The sequence below is a fragment of the Sciurus vulgaris genome, assembly GCF_902686455.1.
Source record: "Sciurus vulgaris genome assembly, chromosome: 7".
NCBI lineage: Eukaryota > Metazoa > Chordata > Mammalia > Rodentia > Sciuridae > Sciurus > Sciurus vulgaris.
The window spans coordinates 19,639,836-19,655,910 of NC_136467.1; the positions used below are offsets into that span (position 1 = coordinate 19,639,836).

The window sequence follows — 16,075 nt, forward strand, 5'->3', positions numbered from 1 at the left end:
CTCTCTTTTATGACTTTTCTTACTGAGACCCCCCCAAGCTTCCATTTCATGATTTCTTTTTTTTTTATTTTTTTTTTATTTTTACAAACTGCATTTTGATTCATTGTACACAAATAGGGTACAACTTTTCATTTCTATGGTGGGTGTGATGTAGAGTCATACCATTTGTGTAATCATACATGTGCATAGGGTAATGGTGTCTGTCTCATTCCACCATTTTTCATACTCCCCTCCTCCCTCTATGTAATCTAAAGTTCCCATGATTTTTTATTCTATTTTCCCACTACACAGAAGAAATCCCTGGAGTCCCAGTCTCTCCTTCATCTGGTAATGTCTTCAACTTGAGCCTCTCTGTATGGAGTTCTACCCTAATAGCCAAAAGCTCCTTGATCTCATAAGTGTGAGCTTTTTGCTACCTATGTTTCTTTGACTGACACCTGGGAAGTATCCTCCCTTGCAGGAATCTCACAGCACAAAATGTCAATGTCCTCCTTATTTGGGGGACCAGTGACATCTCCATTAAAATTTAGGGGAATTGAACTTGGGGTGAGTGGGAGGGTTTCCAAAAACTTGTTTGACAATTTCTTCCATGGGTGCTAGAATTTTCAATTTTGGATTGCACTTAAAACTGATAATAGCTTGAAGTACCCCTTCCTCATAATCAAATTATACTCTATTTTCTTACTTACCTGTTCTGTAGATTCCATGTGGTTCTCTCCAACTTTCACCTAGAAGGTATATTCTGAACAAATCATTGGACTTATTTCTTATGCTGATCTACTTCTATTATTATAATGCTTTCAAAGTTTAGAGAAAGAATATACACACTGAATAAATAGAAAATATTTATTGTACAGCATTATCAAGGTTATTTGACAAAAGGCAGTAATAAGCCAAAGGAAAACACTTTTACAAGAAGCAGAACAATCTGTATAAGTACGTACGGTAAGGTGAAGAGTCTCTGACCTTCTGGTACAGGGTATGCATGTGCACATCTCCAGTTGTGAACAATTATGACAGAAGAGCTAATACTCTATTTATTCAGGAAAACTTGAAATCATGATGATAGTAGGCATTCAGAGTAACACTGGAATCAGTGTTGAATGTGTTCACCAAATGTCTTAAACCAAAACCTCAGAGCAAACCAACATCTTACATTATTTGAATGAAAGTTGTTTACCTTATCTATCCTGATGTTTAAAAATCTGAATGCACAATTCTGCAATATTAAGGGTATATGTTAGTGGCATTAGCATTAAAAGATGCTCACTAATAAGAGATAGCATATATTTCTTGCTAGTTTGCCAATTAGTAGAAATCCATCTTTTAAGCACCGGAGTTGTCCGTTTTCCTCATTCTGCTTCATTGCAATGAAAACATGGAATTGAAATTCACATTTTTGGTCATGAGGTCTTTTCAGTAAAGGTGTTTTCAAATAAATTTTAAAAGGAAAGGCAGTTCATTCTCGATATGGAACTGACTAAGCATGATGATAGAATATGGTAAAAACCTAAGGAATACAAGCCTCCAACATTGGAACTGATGTTAAATTTTGAACAAATGATGCAGTTGATATTTAAAGATTCTAAGATGAGAAATCAGCAGCTTCGACATGAAGGAAGCATATTAAAATATGACTGAACATAAGGTATAAACAAAGATATTTAAAGGGACAGAATTCATTCCACAAATAATAGAAGAAATCAGAACTGCAAGAGAAATTCTTTTATTGGGGATTAAAAGGCGGGTAAAGATGGAATAACAGGATACATGTACATGGGTATTAACACAGCAGCAAATGAGAGAATTATAAACAAAGGTTATGACAGCAAAAAAAGGCAAGAATAAAAAGACATGAAAATAAAAAGAAGGCAAAATGTGACTGATGAATAAATATTTGCTAAATTATGTCTGGATGTGGCTACTATTGTGTTCTAGAAGAACAAAAAGCTCAAGTAGCTGTGGAAAATCATTTTAAAAAATCTAAAATAATCTGGAATAATCTAAATACTGTCTTTTCAATCTTTCATTTTAATAATTATGTGTGCGAGTTTATAAAAATGTACCTTTTATTGTCACCCATAACTTTTGTGACCTTTTGATATAAGAGATTTTCAAACTACTTTATTAATAACATTCCCACATCATAAAATGTCTGAAAAATAAGTTCCCTCTCAGAAGAGGAATTACCATCTGAGCTGTATATGACACATACTGAACCACAGGACTCAAACCTTCATAGAGCTTCTGCAGATATTGGTGACAATGATATATAAAACATTAATAGAACATACAAATATCTATAGCTATATCCAAAAGACAATCTTCTAGATGCAGTTAGATTGACATTACATTGCACAGAGTTTATAGTTACACGTATATGAGGACACAGGTATACATTCACTGGCTAGTTACAGGAACTCCAATGACAACAGGAAAGATTTACTTGTCATTTAGGTGAGTAATAGTTGCTATGAGTACACCACCAGGTTCCATAATGGACTTGTTTCAGTAGTACATAGGAGAAACATTGGCACCACATTGTACATATATGAACCTTAGAAGTCCAACTGGTTAGTTTTATTTGCTACAGTAAATGGAAGGTAACACTTCTGCCACAAGGTTTGTTCTCTTTAACTGAAGGGCAATGGAGAGCCCACTTGGCACAAGCACAAGTGAATCCACAAAAGTTACAGCAATCTATTGTTTTCACCTTTTTCTGAAACCTCCAATAAGCAAGTTTTGAATGGGAGGCTGGTTGTGCCCACTGATTTTGCCCAAATACTTAGGTATTGTCTTGCTTCTCCTTCTTTCCTCCCATAGCACTCCCAAGGAAGCACTTTTTGGTGATGATTTTGTTCTTGTTCCTGTTTTCCTAAGTAGAGGAAAAATCACAGAGCCTCAGGGTGTTCATGCACCTTTCTCCAAGTGCCACAGTGAGGCTGGCTCTGGATGGCAGCAGTGGGTGAAGAGAGGCCCCTGTGAGGGTCAGTTCCTGAGTCTTCTGAAGATCAGGAGTCTGACAGTCCGGCAGGGACAAGGCCTTCCAAGAAATGAGCTGCTGTCCCATCACCTGGTCCCTGGGTGTCCCCATGTCCCTGCCCCTCCCTTTCACCTGCCTGCTCTGTCTGGCTCCACCTGCTCACTATAAATGCCATAAGATGAACTAATGGTTCAACTGGCACGTCCACAGGGGCAGTTCCTTTCCAGGCTTGGCCAAGTGCGTGTGGGCATATATATGTATGCACGATTGTGCAAAAGACATTATTTTTGTTGATTTTATTTTTTATTTTTATTTTTTATTTTTTGCAATAAAAGTTACATACCATATGGAATTGTGCTTTGTCAGAATTCCCTTTCTTCCTAGAGAAGGCTTTGAATAATTCAAGAATCCGGTCCCGGCCTGGCTCACTGTTTGCTTGCTCTCCCCCTCTTTCCTCCGTTAAGGCAGCAGCAGCCGCGTTCTCCTCGCCTCCCGCCTGGGCCCTCCCCTCCCACGCTTCTCCTCCTGGCTTTGTGCACGTCTCGGGACGGGTGGGAGCTCTCTGGCTTGTCCTGCTTCTCCGCTCCGACGCCTCCTCCCTACAGGGTGGAAGAGCTTTGCTTGTAGTCCCTCAGGATGACAGAGGCGTAGGACACGTTGGGAGGGGTGCAGAGCACCGACTCAGACACGGGGGAGCTGGGCACTGAGCTGCCCGAGGCCACCGAGTCTCGGAAAGGCGACGGCGGCGTCAGGGCAGGAGAATCCTCGGGGGTCAGCTTGCTGGCCGCCTGCAGGTCCTCCTCGTCCTCGTCCAGTTCGTCTTCCTCCGTAGTCCCTTCGCGCTCGTACACGTACTCCTGGAGGAGCTTGAACCTCTCACTGTCGTCCTCGTCCTCTGCCGGCGGGGAGATGGGCTCCTCCCCGAACGTGCTCAGCTGCAGCGGCAGCATCTGCAGGTGCTGCGGGGGTGGCGGTGGCGGGTACAGGGACCGCAGCCCGTTCCCCGGCGCCCCCGGGCCTGCCAGCACGGCGTGGAAGTCGGGGATCCCGGTGCCAAAGCTGTTAACCACTCCCTGTAGCTGGTCCATCAGGGGTTTCTGCTGTGGGGGTGGCTGCTGCGGTGGCTGCTGCTGCTGCTGCTGCTGCTGGAGGGGAGGGGGCAAGCCCTTGGTGACGGCCGGGTCGGCCAGGAACAGAGGGGTCTCCTCCGCTGTCAAGTGGGGCGGTGTGGTCACCGCGGGTGGCACGCGTCGGTGCACCACCATGGAAGGGCTGCTGGGAGGGCTGAAGCGAACTGGCTGGGCATCCTCCTCCTCCTCCACGTTGTACAGGGACTTGGTGCTGGTATCTGAAAAGGTCAGGCTCTTGCCAGAGCCTTGGTAACTTTTAGTGAGGGGCTTGATGACGGCCGTTTGGTTGCAGGCCGTCTCATTGGTCTTCACGTGCACAGAGAGGCGGTGCCACATGTGCTGTCCCTTGGGCACCTGTCTTCCACCTGGTTCAGACCATGACACAGACTTGCCATTAGAACTATGAATAAAATAGAGATGGATTTATTTGCAGATGGATTATGCACGGAGGATAAAATACATATAAATCCTACGCATACCCAGCTCAATGTGATTAAATTGCACCCGCCCCTGTAGGTCCTTCCTCCACACCTCAGCCTCCCCTTAGTCTAAATCCAATACCCCGAACTGCAGTTATGCAGGCCTCTGAGCTGCAACCAGGGCATGCACACCACGCCAAGGAAGGAAATTCTGACCCTGAGCAAAGTTGCTAGGATGCTAAGTCAGACTGTTGAGGAAACAGCTATTTGGACTTGATTTAGGTCTAAGATTTCACAAGGTCTCTCTCTCTCTCTCTCTCGTACACACACACACACACACACACACACACACAGAGAGAGAGAGAGAGAGAGAGAGAGAGAGAGAGAGAGAGAGAGAGAGAGAGGGGCAATAATAAAATATTATTCAATGCAAACCTTTCAAAGAGTCCCAAACTGATGGAGGAAAAAATAATTTAAATCTTAGTTACACATGAGTGACAGAATGTGATGACTACAGTTTGTGGGGCAAATTGAGACTCACATATGAATCTATTCCCATTGTCTGTGGGATTATGAACTAGAACCTCTCAGTCACCCATTCTGATATGAAGGTATTTCCCATTACCAGAGGGACGTAACCATACACATGGTACCTGTGTGAAAGAGGAAAAAGTAGACAACAGAAAAACTCACATCCGTGATTGACTGACGTGTTTCATACCTTTCCATTTTCTTTTTTATTTCAAAACATTATCCCTGACAAATACAATGGATCACAATTCACATAAAGATCCTGAATCACAGCAGCTAGTTAGGGATTTTCATGCTGGAATTTTCAACTAGTTGTGTTTGAAAAGAGAACAAGGAAGCCCAGCGAAATACTAGTGCTCACATTTTGCTTTAGCCATCCACCATAGTTTGCTGCAAATGAGACAAAGTTAGGATTCAGACAAAGTGGCAGTCACTGAAACAAAGTCCCCTGCCTGGATCTTTCCTCCCTGTTTCTAGTAAATATCAAGTTCATCTTCATGGAACCCTCATGAAACCAACCAAGTATAAAAGCTTTCTGAAGAAGAAGAAAAAAATAAGCTTGCTGTATGCATACACCACAAATTCCATTCTGTATAGTGCAGTATGATCTTGCTTTTGGACTCCGTTTATTTTATGTATAACTTTTAGCAGATGGTAGTACCTTACCTTGGCATCCTATTAATAACAACAGTGTTAATACTTAAAAGAAGCAAGTCATTTTGTCTTCTGTTTTTAAGAGTTTGCTTCTTCTCTGTGCCCATTAAAGCAACAGAGAAAGTGGCACAATAAGTAGCATTTGTGACATTGAAAGAAATAGGAATATGAACATTTTTTTCCCCTTTTGGTGAGGGTGTGAAATAGAGGATTCCATAACATAGTTTTTTGCTTGAAATTATAAATGATTACCATAATGATTTATTTAGTAATTTTGGTAATACAAAAGTAGACTGCATTCAAAAGTCCTGTGTGACTGTCATATTTATGTTGATGGTAACATTTTATATTTTATAATCCTGAGAGATGAAGTGAGCCAAATAAATACAGATGATTGTACAAAATCTAATATTGAGGATAGAAAGTTCTGGATACAAAAGACTCTAAAATAAAAATTTTGACTAAAAATTTGGACTTCATAAACTCGGGGGAAAGGTAGTTCCCCCATATATCTGATAATCCGTGCATTATTTTTAATTGTCTAAGAAAAGTTTTATCTCTAAACTATTATATCAAAGCAAAGGCTAGGCGTGGTGGTGCACACCTATAATCCCAGCATCTTGGGAGGCTAAGGCAAGAGGATTGAGAATTCAAAGCCAGCCTCAGCAATTTAGCAAGATCTTAAGCAATTAAGCAAAATCCTGTCTCTAAATAAAATACAGAAAAGGGCTGGGGATGTGGCTCAGTAGTTAAGCACACTTAGGTTCAATCCCTGGTACCAAGAACAACAACAACAACAACAAAAAAACCGAATCTCTCTCTCTAATATGTGCTTGATTTATTATCTGAGAATTTGTGTTTGTAAATGCTAAATTCATGAACTTTTCCTCTATATTGTTAGAATATAGAGCTGACCTGCTTCTGAATTGAGCAAGCTCAAGTACAGGAGGGCGACGTCCACTGCAAGGACACAGTCGCCACCCAGCCCAAGCCAAACCAGAAAACACAGTTCTTCTGAGTGTAGAACTAGATGAACTTGCCAACCCGTTCCATCTCTCTCAATGTCTGCATCCAACACTCTGTACACACTGTTTTTCTCCTTGTGTATCTGATATAGCTCCTCCAGAACACATAAAGCCTGCTATCTGCACCTTATCTTCCTTAATTATGCCTTATTAATCCTTCTACTCTAGTGATTTGCATGGCTTTTTATTACAATGCAAAAAATTTTTCTTTCCCAAATATCTGCCCTTCACTACTCATTTTAACAAAACCATTAAACTAAAATGCTATTTGTGTCTTCACTTAATCGTGGGTATGTGTGTGTTTAAAAAAAAAAAAAGAAGAAGAAGAAAGAAAAAAGAGAGCTGGTCTGCACCTAGTTCAACCCTTGAGCTTAGGACCCAATGAAACATTGCTCCACCCTCCTCACATACTAGCAAAAAGGGTCTCCTACTATTCCTGGGAAACTGAGGTGGCTCCACTTACTTTAACCAGTCACTCACGTAGGCTGTTTTCCACATTGTCCAGGGGTTCCATGCGGCCCTCTTTTTAAATCACACACATCCATATGTTAAAAGTATTACTAATGATTTTGCAGCAGATAAAACCATAATTTAATTCTGCTTTAATCGAACCCAATTTTTATTCTTGTGAAGGGAAATTTTCACCATGGTTGTCAAAATTAGCAGTTTTCCTTCTCCTCAGAGTCTTGCTCTAGTTTTGCTGTAAAGTCCTGTTTAATTAGGAAACAGATCTCATGCCCCAGGGCGTTTATCAGATTACAAAAATTAGAGTAACCTTATTTTTCTCAAGGACAGAATAAATTGCTTCCTAAAAACCAGAGTTAGTAGAGGAAATGCATCATCTCAGAAATTGGAGTGCAGAGTATATAAACTCTGGTCCTTCCGGATTACTCATTCCTCGCCTGTGGTCCACAAACAAACTCAATGGTCTATGACTTCACAAATGCATTAAGCATTGTTTTTAGAAAGAATACATAGTGTGTCTTCATAAATAATGTACTGCTATTTCTAAATGATGTGGAAGCTGTAACCATAAAATGTAAATAAACTCTGGGAAGCTTTGTTGTGTTCTATATCCAAATGACCACTGATAAAGGTACCTACTATCATTGAGGTAAAGGTTTCATAGCTATGTTGATGTGAAGAGAAAGTATCCTACTTGGAAAGGTTGGGAACCTATTGCTGTGATGTTAAGAAGAGAAAAATGTATGAAATATGTGACACCATAAGGCAATAAATGCATTTTTAAAATGCAAGAATACTCTGAAACAAGACTTCTATTTCATTCCAGGGAATTGTAATATCTTCTCCTTTGGCCACTAGCTTCTTCCTTGTATTGTTTAATTTTACTTAGTTTCTTAATCTTAAGAAAAGCAATCTGGTTTAGTAAGCACCACATTATTGTCATAAAACACTATCTTCTTGCTTTAACTTCAAAAGACACCTCAGGCCTACAACAATCTCCTATTTTAAGATCAAATGTAGTACTTTGGGGATAAATACCTTAGGTAGCTAAATATGTTTACAGATAATAGAATTAGTGGAATTGGTAGACCGAGAGGAAGCAGGGTTGTATGGGATGATGTGTGGTTATCACATCTGAGCTAGGCAGGCCTGGGCTCTAGTTCCAGCTACAAACAGGAACAGGATTTTGCTTTGATTTTTCTTTCATTAGATAAGTATCAAAATCCCCCCAACACAAAACCCAATATTTACAGCACTTTAGAGAAGAGTTGGGAGTGGGTGGTGTAAACAGATTAGTATATCTTTGGCATTCAGAGTGATCCTGTCTGTTTTATTTGTTTCAGTAAGTACTAGTTACATCTGCAGAGTACACTGCTTTCTGCTTCAGAGAGGTCTAAAATGGGAATAACAGTGGGTGGGTGTTTCAGATCAGGAGGGAAGCATCCTGCAGAAGCTGCCTGAAGGGGAGCTTACACAACACCTGTCTCCCTTATGTCCAACTCAAGTCTCTGCCTCTAGGCTTAATAGCTTCACAACAGATGTAAGGACAGTACCAGAAAGCCCATGGACAAAAACAAGACCTTCCCATAGGAAGGGAGACCAACTCCTTGCAACCAGAGGAGGTTAACTTTTGCTTTCTCTAGAAGTGAATGGTGTGGTGCTACCTCTGCTGAGAAAAGTGTGGAAGAGCCAGCTGTCCTAACACTCTTGTGTTCAGGAGCATCAAACAGTTGGTACCGGTTTGGGAGGTGGCTCTTGTAGACTCAGCCTAGGGACTATTTGAAACCGTTTGAGGCAGACTTCTGTTTTCTCAGTCAACCGCAAGGGAGTCTGCCATACAAAGGACTTCAACTGACTTTAGTTCTACTTCTTGAAAGCTTTCCAGAAAAATCTGCATATTTAGTATACATTCTTCAAGGCCTAGCTGAACATAATTAAAATTTCTTGCCTTTTGACTCACCAATAGTTGTAAGGTAGAGGATCTCTAATGTGCTTTTGAAGAGAAATGTTTTCTAATTATATGAGGTCTTGGTAGTTTCTGTTGATATTAAATCTTACATTGCATTGTGAATCCCCCACTGAGTCTACCTCATCAGCAGCTATTCACAGAACCATTGGCTTGCTGAAATTCACAGTATTATATAGTCTAAATATACAGTCCTTCCTTTAGAATCTTCAGAGTAGCTCCATCCTATATCCTCAAGCAATGTGATACAGGCCAAAAGACAACCCAAAGAGAACCACTTTGCCTTTATTAGGCCTTGTACTTTCTTTGATGAACCAATAAAGAAAAAGACATACAAACTAAATTATCTCATTGAAGATGGTGAACCCAATTGTCTTCTGGGTAGAGGATCTACTTTCCTGAGAAAAGATTCAAATCAGTTTCAAACTAAAGGATAGGATTCTGATGGCTATGAAATTTTTCCCAGTAAATTTTAAAAGGTCTTAGTTCCATCTAATCATGATTTATTGGCTGATAAAAGAAATTCTGCAGTTTATTTAAGATAATCTCTTGGATATCCTTTTAGCAGAGGTAGACCAGACGAAATTATTCCTTCACAAAATGTAGATGGGCCTGGATCATGTTCCCTTTGAAGAAATTTCAGGTCAAACAATATCATTTCTTCTATGCCCCCTGCTACCAAATCTATCATTTTAATTGCAAGTCACTTGATGTACTTCAGCTCCACATGAAGGCCTCACAATTTGCCCTGGAAATATAGGGCAGTTGCATTGTTCTGCTGGGATTATTCCTCAGGGCCAGGGTAGATCTAGACAGACCATAATGATCCTGATCCAGTTTATTTCCACCAGTCCCTTTGCCCTGCTATTCACAAATCAGTGGCAACTGAAGGTCACAGAAAGAACTAATTTTTTAATTTCGCAGGAACCACCAAAGCTAAATATATCCATTCGTAGTCTATGGTGCACAGTTTTAAAGCCACTGATCTCTCTTCCTGATCTTTTATAGTCTCAAGGAGGGAAGTTGAATAAACCCCATTCTGAAAGTTCTTGAAGACAACCTGTTGGTTTTGCTGACAGTCGTATTGTTTTGGGGTGCCCACCAAGCATGGACCACGTCTGACTTTTGTTTTGCATTTAGACACTCACCTTTGAATCTTGAAATGTCAGTTGATTCTCCTCTCTTTCTCTGGCCCTGCTGTCATGACAGGACAAGCACATCTACCCATCCCCATCAATCCTTTTTGACAGGCAGCCAGCAGCTGTCACAATTAGGATCTCCTTGCTGTGTCCTTGGTCAGACTCACCCTGATACCAGAATCACTCAATGCCTTTGGACTTGGGAGAGTCACAGTGAATGCACCCAGCTATGCTAGAGCAGCTTTGGCCTAGATGTGCAGAGTCCTCCATTCACCACTTGAAACACACTGGTGTGACTACCGTATTTGTCCCTCTAAGAATCAGGATGATTTGGTAGAGACCACACTCTGTATTTAGGCTTTTAAAGGCAACAACCAAAAGGCAGGCCATGGACTCCCCAGTGCACTCAACTGTGTGAACAGAAGAGACACCATGGCCCCATTCACCAGCCTCTGCGGCTAGTTTAGTGGAAACATTGGAACAAATTGGGCTCTTTGCACTGAAGAGCTATTCAGGCCACAGAGACCTCATCAATGGGCCCCCTCCTGCTGCAGGAATGTGTACCTTTGACTCTCCCAGGAGTTTGAAGGGCTGTAAAGGAACAGCTGAAAATGACCACAGACTCCATGCACAATGAATTGAACATGGTCTATGTTTTTTGTTAACTTAAAGAGACACTGTCAAGATCTAAAGGTCAAAAATTGGACCAGACATGCACTGTTTTTATCAGATGGGAAAATCTGATAAAAATCACTCAGAATGTTGGGAAAATGACTATTTTTTTTTTAAATCTCATTTTTTCTTTTTTTTTTTTTGTAGGACTGACAAAACTTTTGTTTTGTGCTCCCTAGGGTGTGGGAGATACCCAGCACAGGCTCATGCTGGCGCCTACCCCCTCAAATTGACATTGTGGAACTCTTCTGTGAATTTAAGCTGTGGCTTTCACTTCAATGCAGACAGGATCATTTCAAACATTTGTGCAACAGCAAAAAGGCAAAAAAGAAAAAGAAAAGAAAAAGCTCTGTTTGCCAAGGAGAAGCTGACAAATTTTTGAAGGGGGAAAATTCACTTTGGAGCTTGTGAGTGGGAGTCACAAACAAAAGTGAATCTCCAGAATTGAAAAAAAAAAAAAAATGTTGCATTAAAACATAAAAAAAAAGCAAAAAGCAAAAAAAACTATGCTAACAACTTGACAGTGTCCTTTTAAGAACGATGGACAATCAAATTAAGGCAGTCGTGCAAACCATGGCACGTACGTGAGTTCCTCATTCTTGATGGCATGCACCACATCTGTTTCCATGTTAGAAAGTGGAAAAACCCAGGAGAGAGAAAGCAAGGGCAAAACACTATATTTTCCATGCAGCTTCTCTTACACATTCACTGCAGTGTGGGGGTTTTCAAAGCTGCACATGTGCCGACGGACATTGGCTGGTGGGCGAGAATTCTGGCTGCCTCTTCCTAAAGATTAAAAAGAAAAAGACACCCAGTGAGCAAGTGGTTATACACGGGTACAGGCATGGTGACCACAGCACTCAGGCAGTGCCTGGTCATGGGCCAGGGCCAGGCCTGGCTCCTGAGCCTTTCTCCATATCACCTCTGCCTCCAGGTCCTGTATGGATCCTGCCCTGCCTGCCTCTTTCTTAGTTCCAGGTTCATTTCTGAAAGTCAAGCCAGTGAAGTGCATTAATTCTTTTTCCTTGTGCAACAATCTCTTTCCAAGTGGCAGATGCTTTTTCTGCTGTGTGTATCTCTGTCCCAGAGTGACACTTTCCCTTCACTGTTGACATGCTCCTTATTCCTCCTTGCAGTGGGCTCTACCTCTGCTCACAGTAATGTAGGCTGAATCTTCCCCTCTTAAAGGAAGTTTATAAATTGATAGCTGACACTGTGACTTTTAATTGGACTACTGATTTTCTTCCATAATGTTTTATCATAAAAGCATGGCTGTCACTTCATATAAAGCCACTCTTGGCATTCCCAAGATGTAATGTGTTTAATGGTAGGGGGCGGGGAGCAGCCAGAGACCTGCCTGCTGAGAAGAGGAAGAGCTACCACAAGGGGAGCGTGTCATTCCCTCCCCTGGATAAACGTCCCTTTACACAGCACGTAGGATAATCTTCCTTCTCTGCCATACTGATGGCTGGAGAAGGGCACTGGCTAGACATGGCAAGGCTGATGGGGAGCCATGGGTAGTTGGTCTTTCCATCATTTGTTATAATTAGGATAAGTGGTTTTCCCTGAGTCCAGGAGCATTTCAGAAAGTGGTGGGATAAAGTTATTTCACTGTCATGCCACATAAGAGGGCTGCCTGTCATAGGAAAGAATTTCTGGAGTAAAGTGTTAAGCGTGTACATGCTGTGGGTGATAGGGATGAGGTTGATTGAGTTTTCAGGAAATTTCCCATGTTAGGAAATGGCATCCCCACGCTTTCCTATAGGGCTCCCCAAAGAACTCACAAATGTTCTCTATGAATCAGCCTTTGGCCATCTGCCCCCAGGACTCTGGCAATAGCTCCGTAGTGTGAGTCAGAAGAGGAGCATGGACGCTCCCAGGAAGTCAACAACCTTTTCCCTCTCTCCTCTTCTTCCCATCAAAATGGACCGAAATGGGAACTCGGAAGAAGGAGGAGGCAATGTTGCAGGACAAGACCAAGCCCTTCCATTTCAAGTCTTTTGGGCTGAGTTCTGATAGATACTAGGAAGGAGAGATGGGAATTTAAATTTCAAGTAATAATATGCTGAAATAGCTTTTCACTAGATCTGATCTGAATTTATAAAATGGAAAATTTTTCCATAGCACAGGTGAACATAACAAGAAAACAAAATTGATCAATAAGTATGTTTCCATCAAGTCTGAGTTATTCAATAAAACTTTTTAAAAGCAGATGATGAGGGCTGGGGATATAGCTCAGTTTGTAGAGTGCTTGCCTGTCAAGCACAAGGCCCTGGGTTCAATCCTCAGCACCACAAAAAAAAAAAAAAAAAAAGCACATGATATACTCAAAACAAAACAACTTGAAATCCTTATCCAGGAAAAAGAAGTTGAGAAGTTACTTGGGGTAACTTCATTGCTGCTGCAATAATACATCTTTTTTAGAAAATTAGACAGAGACAATGTTTGCTAACTTGCCAAAGTAATATATCCCTGACATTCAATTTGCCCACTTGAAATCACAGGGATCATTAAAATAATGAAGAGATGATAAGGAATAAAAGCATATTTGAATATATAAATGAGGTTAGTAGGAAGAGATTTAATCTGTAAAATATTGAAACAATTTCATTTCTCATAAAAGGAAACATCTTACTCAAAGCATTTGACCCTGTTTTGCCAAACTGCCTGCACATCCTTGCATTTTCTAATTCATTCTGGTTTTGGATAATGTCTATAGGTGGCTTGGTCAAATGGTGCAAAGTATCAAGGGCCCTGAAAGGGATGGCTTCAGGGATCTATGTTCAACACAGACAGACACATTGTCCCTTCAAAAGTCCTTTGATTGATGTTCAGTGATCTGTGATCATCTTCTTGAAAGTCTATTATTTTTGTCTTTTGTGCTTTGTGAGTGACGGTGGATGGGAAAATGGAACATGCTCTGAGGACGTGGAACCTCAGCTCATAGATAGTCCCGCATTTCACAGCCTCCCTGACTTCCCTGGACAGGTCCTTGACTTTCTGTTCCTCTGCCACTGGAGTCCCAGCCTGTCCAGTGTCCTCTACCTACCCCTGCACAAGGATCACCATCCTGGACTGCTTGAGGGGTTCTGGGGACAAGACCCAGGAAGATAAAGGTCTGGTCCACATGACTGGTAGCATCTTGAGGAGGTGGATGGCAGTGGCCATCTCTCTCTCGACTTGCAGTACCAACACACATTTGGCAGGCAACAGGCAACAGCAGAGGCCAGTCTCTTGCTCATCTTTGATCCAGATAGTTCAGATGTTCCTGTGCTTTTGTTGCCACACCTGTCTAACATGATCTGGGGCAGGAGGTGTGTGGGAAAGGGAAACAACTGGTTCAATTTTCAGTTGCTCCAGCAGTGACTGACTGGAGGGGACTTAGCAGTGCTGTCCATGTGCAAGGTGTGGGATAGGAGCTGTATGACTATGAAGAACTGCTTTTGCCCTGAGAGTGCCTTGTACAAGGGAACACGACATTCAATGGCAAACATAAAAAACCCCATGACAGCGGTGGGGGCAAGCTCAAAGGTTAATGAAAAAATCCCTAGGCAGCATCTGCATTTCTGTGTCTCCAGGGGACTGGACAATAAGCTTCATTGGCCTCTGGTTTAGTTTACCTTCGCTGTGACCAAAATGCCCAATAAGAACAACTTAGAGGACGAAAAATTTATTTCGGGCTTATGATCTCTGAGGTCGCAGTACATAGAAGGCCAACTCCATTGTTCTGGGTCCAAGTTAAGGCACCACATTGTGGGGAAAGGGCCGAGTGGAGGAAAGCTGCTCAGCTCATGGTGGGGTCAGGAAGCAGAGAGGGGACAAAGAGGGGACCTGCAGCAAAGATGCATCCTTCTGGGGCAAGCACCCCCAGGGATCCCCACCTGCCTACGTTACCACCCAGTCCTTTCAAATTAGGATGGAGGGATTAAGTTACAATTCTCACAATTCAATCATTTCAACTCTGAATATTCCTGCAGAAACAGGAACTTTTGGGGGACACCTCTTATCCAAACCATAACAGCCTCTGTCATTGATGCTCTCTTTTGGAACCATTCCTGCAGTTCGTGACAGTTCTGCGATTCCTTTGGGGTCTTTAGCCGTATTGACAGCCAAGTTTCACACAGTCATTCTAAGTAATCCCAAAGCTATCCTAATTAACTATTGATTGAGGTAGTTGGAAAGAATAGAACATCTTTTTCATGGTCCCAAGTCTTTAGTCTCTGACTTTTACTTTGCATTGAAGTGAAATATAAATGAGCCCTGCATACAGATTTTGCTTTTAGAAAAGAAGTGGTTTATTAAAGGTTACAGGCAAAGACTTGGAAACTGATGCCCAAATGGCCACTTTTTCAAACTACATAAAAACCAAGAGAAGAGATTGACTTCAGGGTATTTTTAGCAATTATAAAACCACATATTCAACCAACCACAGATTCAGCAAGCCAGAGTAAAATCTTGGAGGGAAAATGCAGCATATGGGGGCTTGTCAAATATAAGTCCCAAATCTGTGCTTGAATCTTTTGGCAGAAACTGTGGATTTAAAGAAACCCCATAAGTTTAGCAAGAAAGATTCCTTTTCAATTTCTTCTGAAAAGTGCAAGGGTCTTTCTCTCCTCTCTCTCTCTTCCTCTCTCTCCCCTTTTGTCTCTATTTTCTTTTCTTTCCTCTTTGTGCAGACTCACTGTTTTTCAAACCCCAATGGAATGTACACAGCTTTTCCCATCTATTTTCAGTGTCCAGATATTCTTCTGCATAACAGCCTATCACTTCTGGGGTTACTTAACTCCACATGACTCTGTCTTAATGTGTCATTTTGTTAACATTGGATCACCCCTACATCAGTCTCTGTGTCAGGATTCAGTCTTTAAATGAACTTGAGAAGGCGTTAACAAACAAGTTTTACACTGCGTGGTGTTAGGAACTCTCACTGGACAAGGAGCTGGGGACCTGGCTCTCCAGTTGTATAATCCTCTCTTTCAGACTCAGTCATGGCATGAGGAAGAACTCTTGGAATAGTACATGTGAAAGTGTTTGCAAATGGCAAAATGCTGCCCCAGCTGAGGCCCTCACCGTGCATATCCTTCTCTGAAG

General features: G+C 41.7%; 1 protein-coding gene across 6 annotated transcripts in view; it reads right to left on the reverse strand.

Moving 5' to 3' along the window:
* Nucleotides 1-834: 834 nt before the first annotated feature.
* The window catches only part of GRM1 (glutamate metabotropic receptor 1), a 394,312-nt gene continuing 379,071 nt past the window's right edge, over nucleotides 835-16,075 (reverse strand). For 3 of the 6 annotated variants that reach the window (XM_079146824.1, XM_079146825.1, XM_079146823.1), the window contains one exon: nucleotides 835-4,513. In XM_079146824.1, coding sequence (XP_079002950.1) covers nucleotides 3,583-4,513 — 931 coding nt within the window. In that variant the 3' untranslated portion in view covers nucleotides 835-3,582. Of the gene's footprint in view, nucleotides 4,514-11,685; nucleotides 11,771-16,075 lie in introns of all 6 variants that reach the window. The other 3 variants (XM_079146827.1, XM_079146828.1, XM_079146826.1) reach the window with 3 other exon arrangements.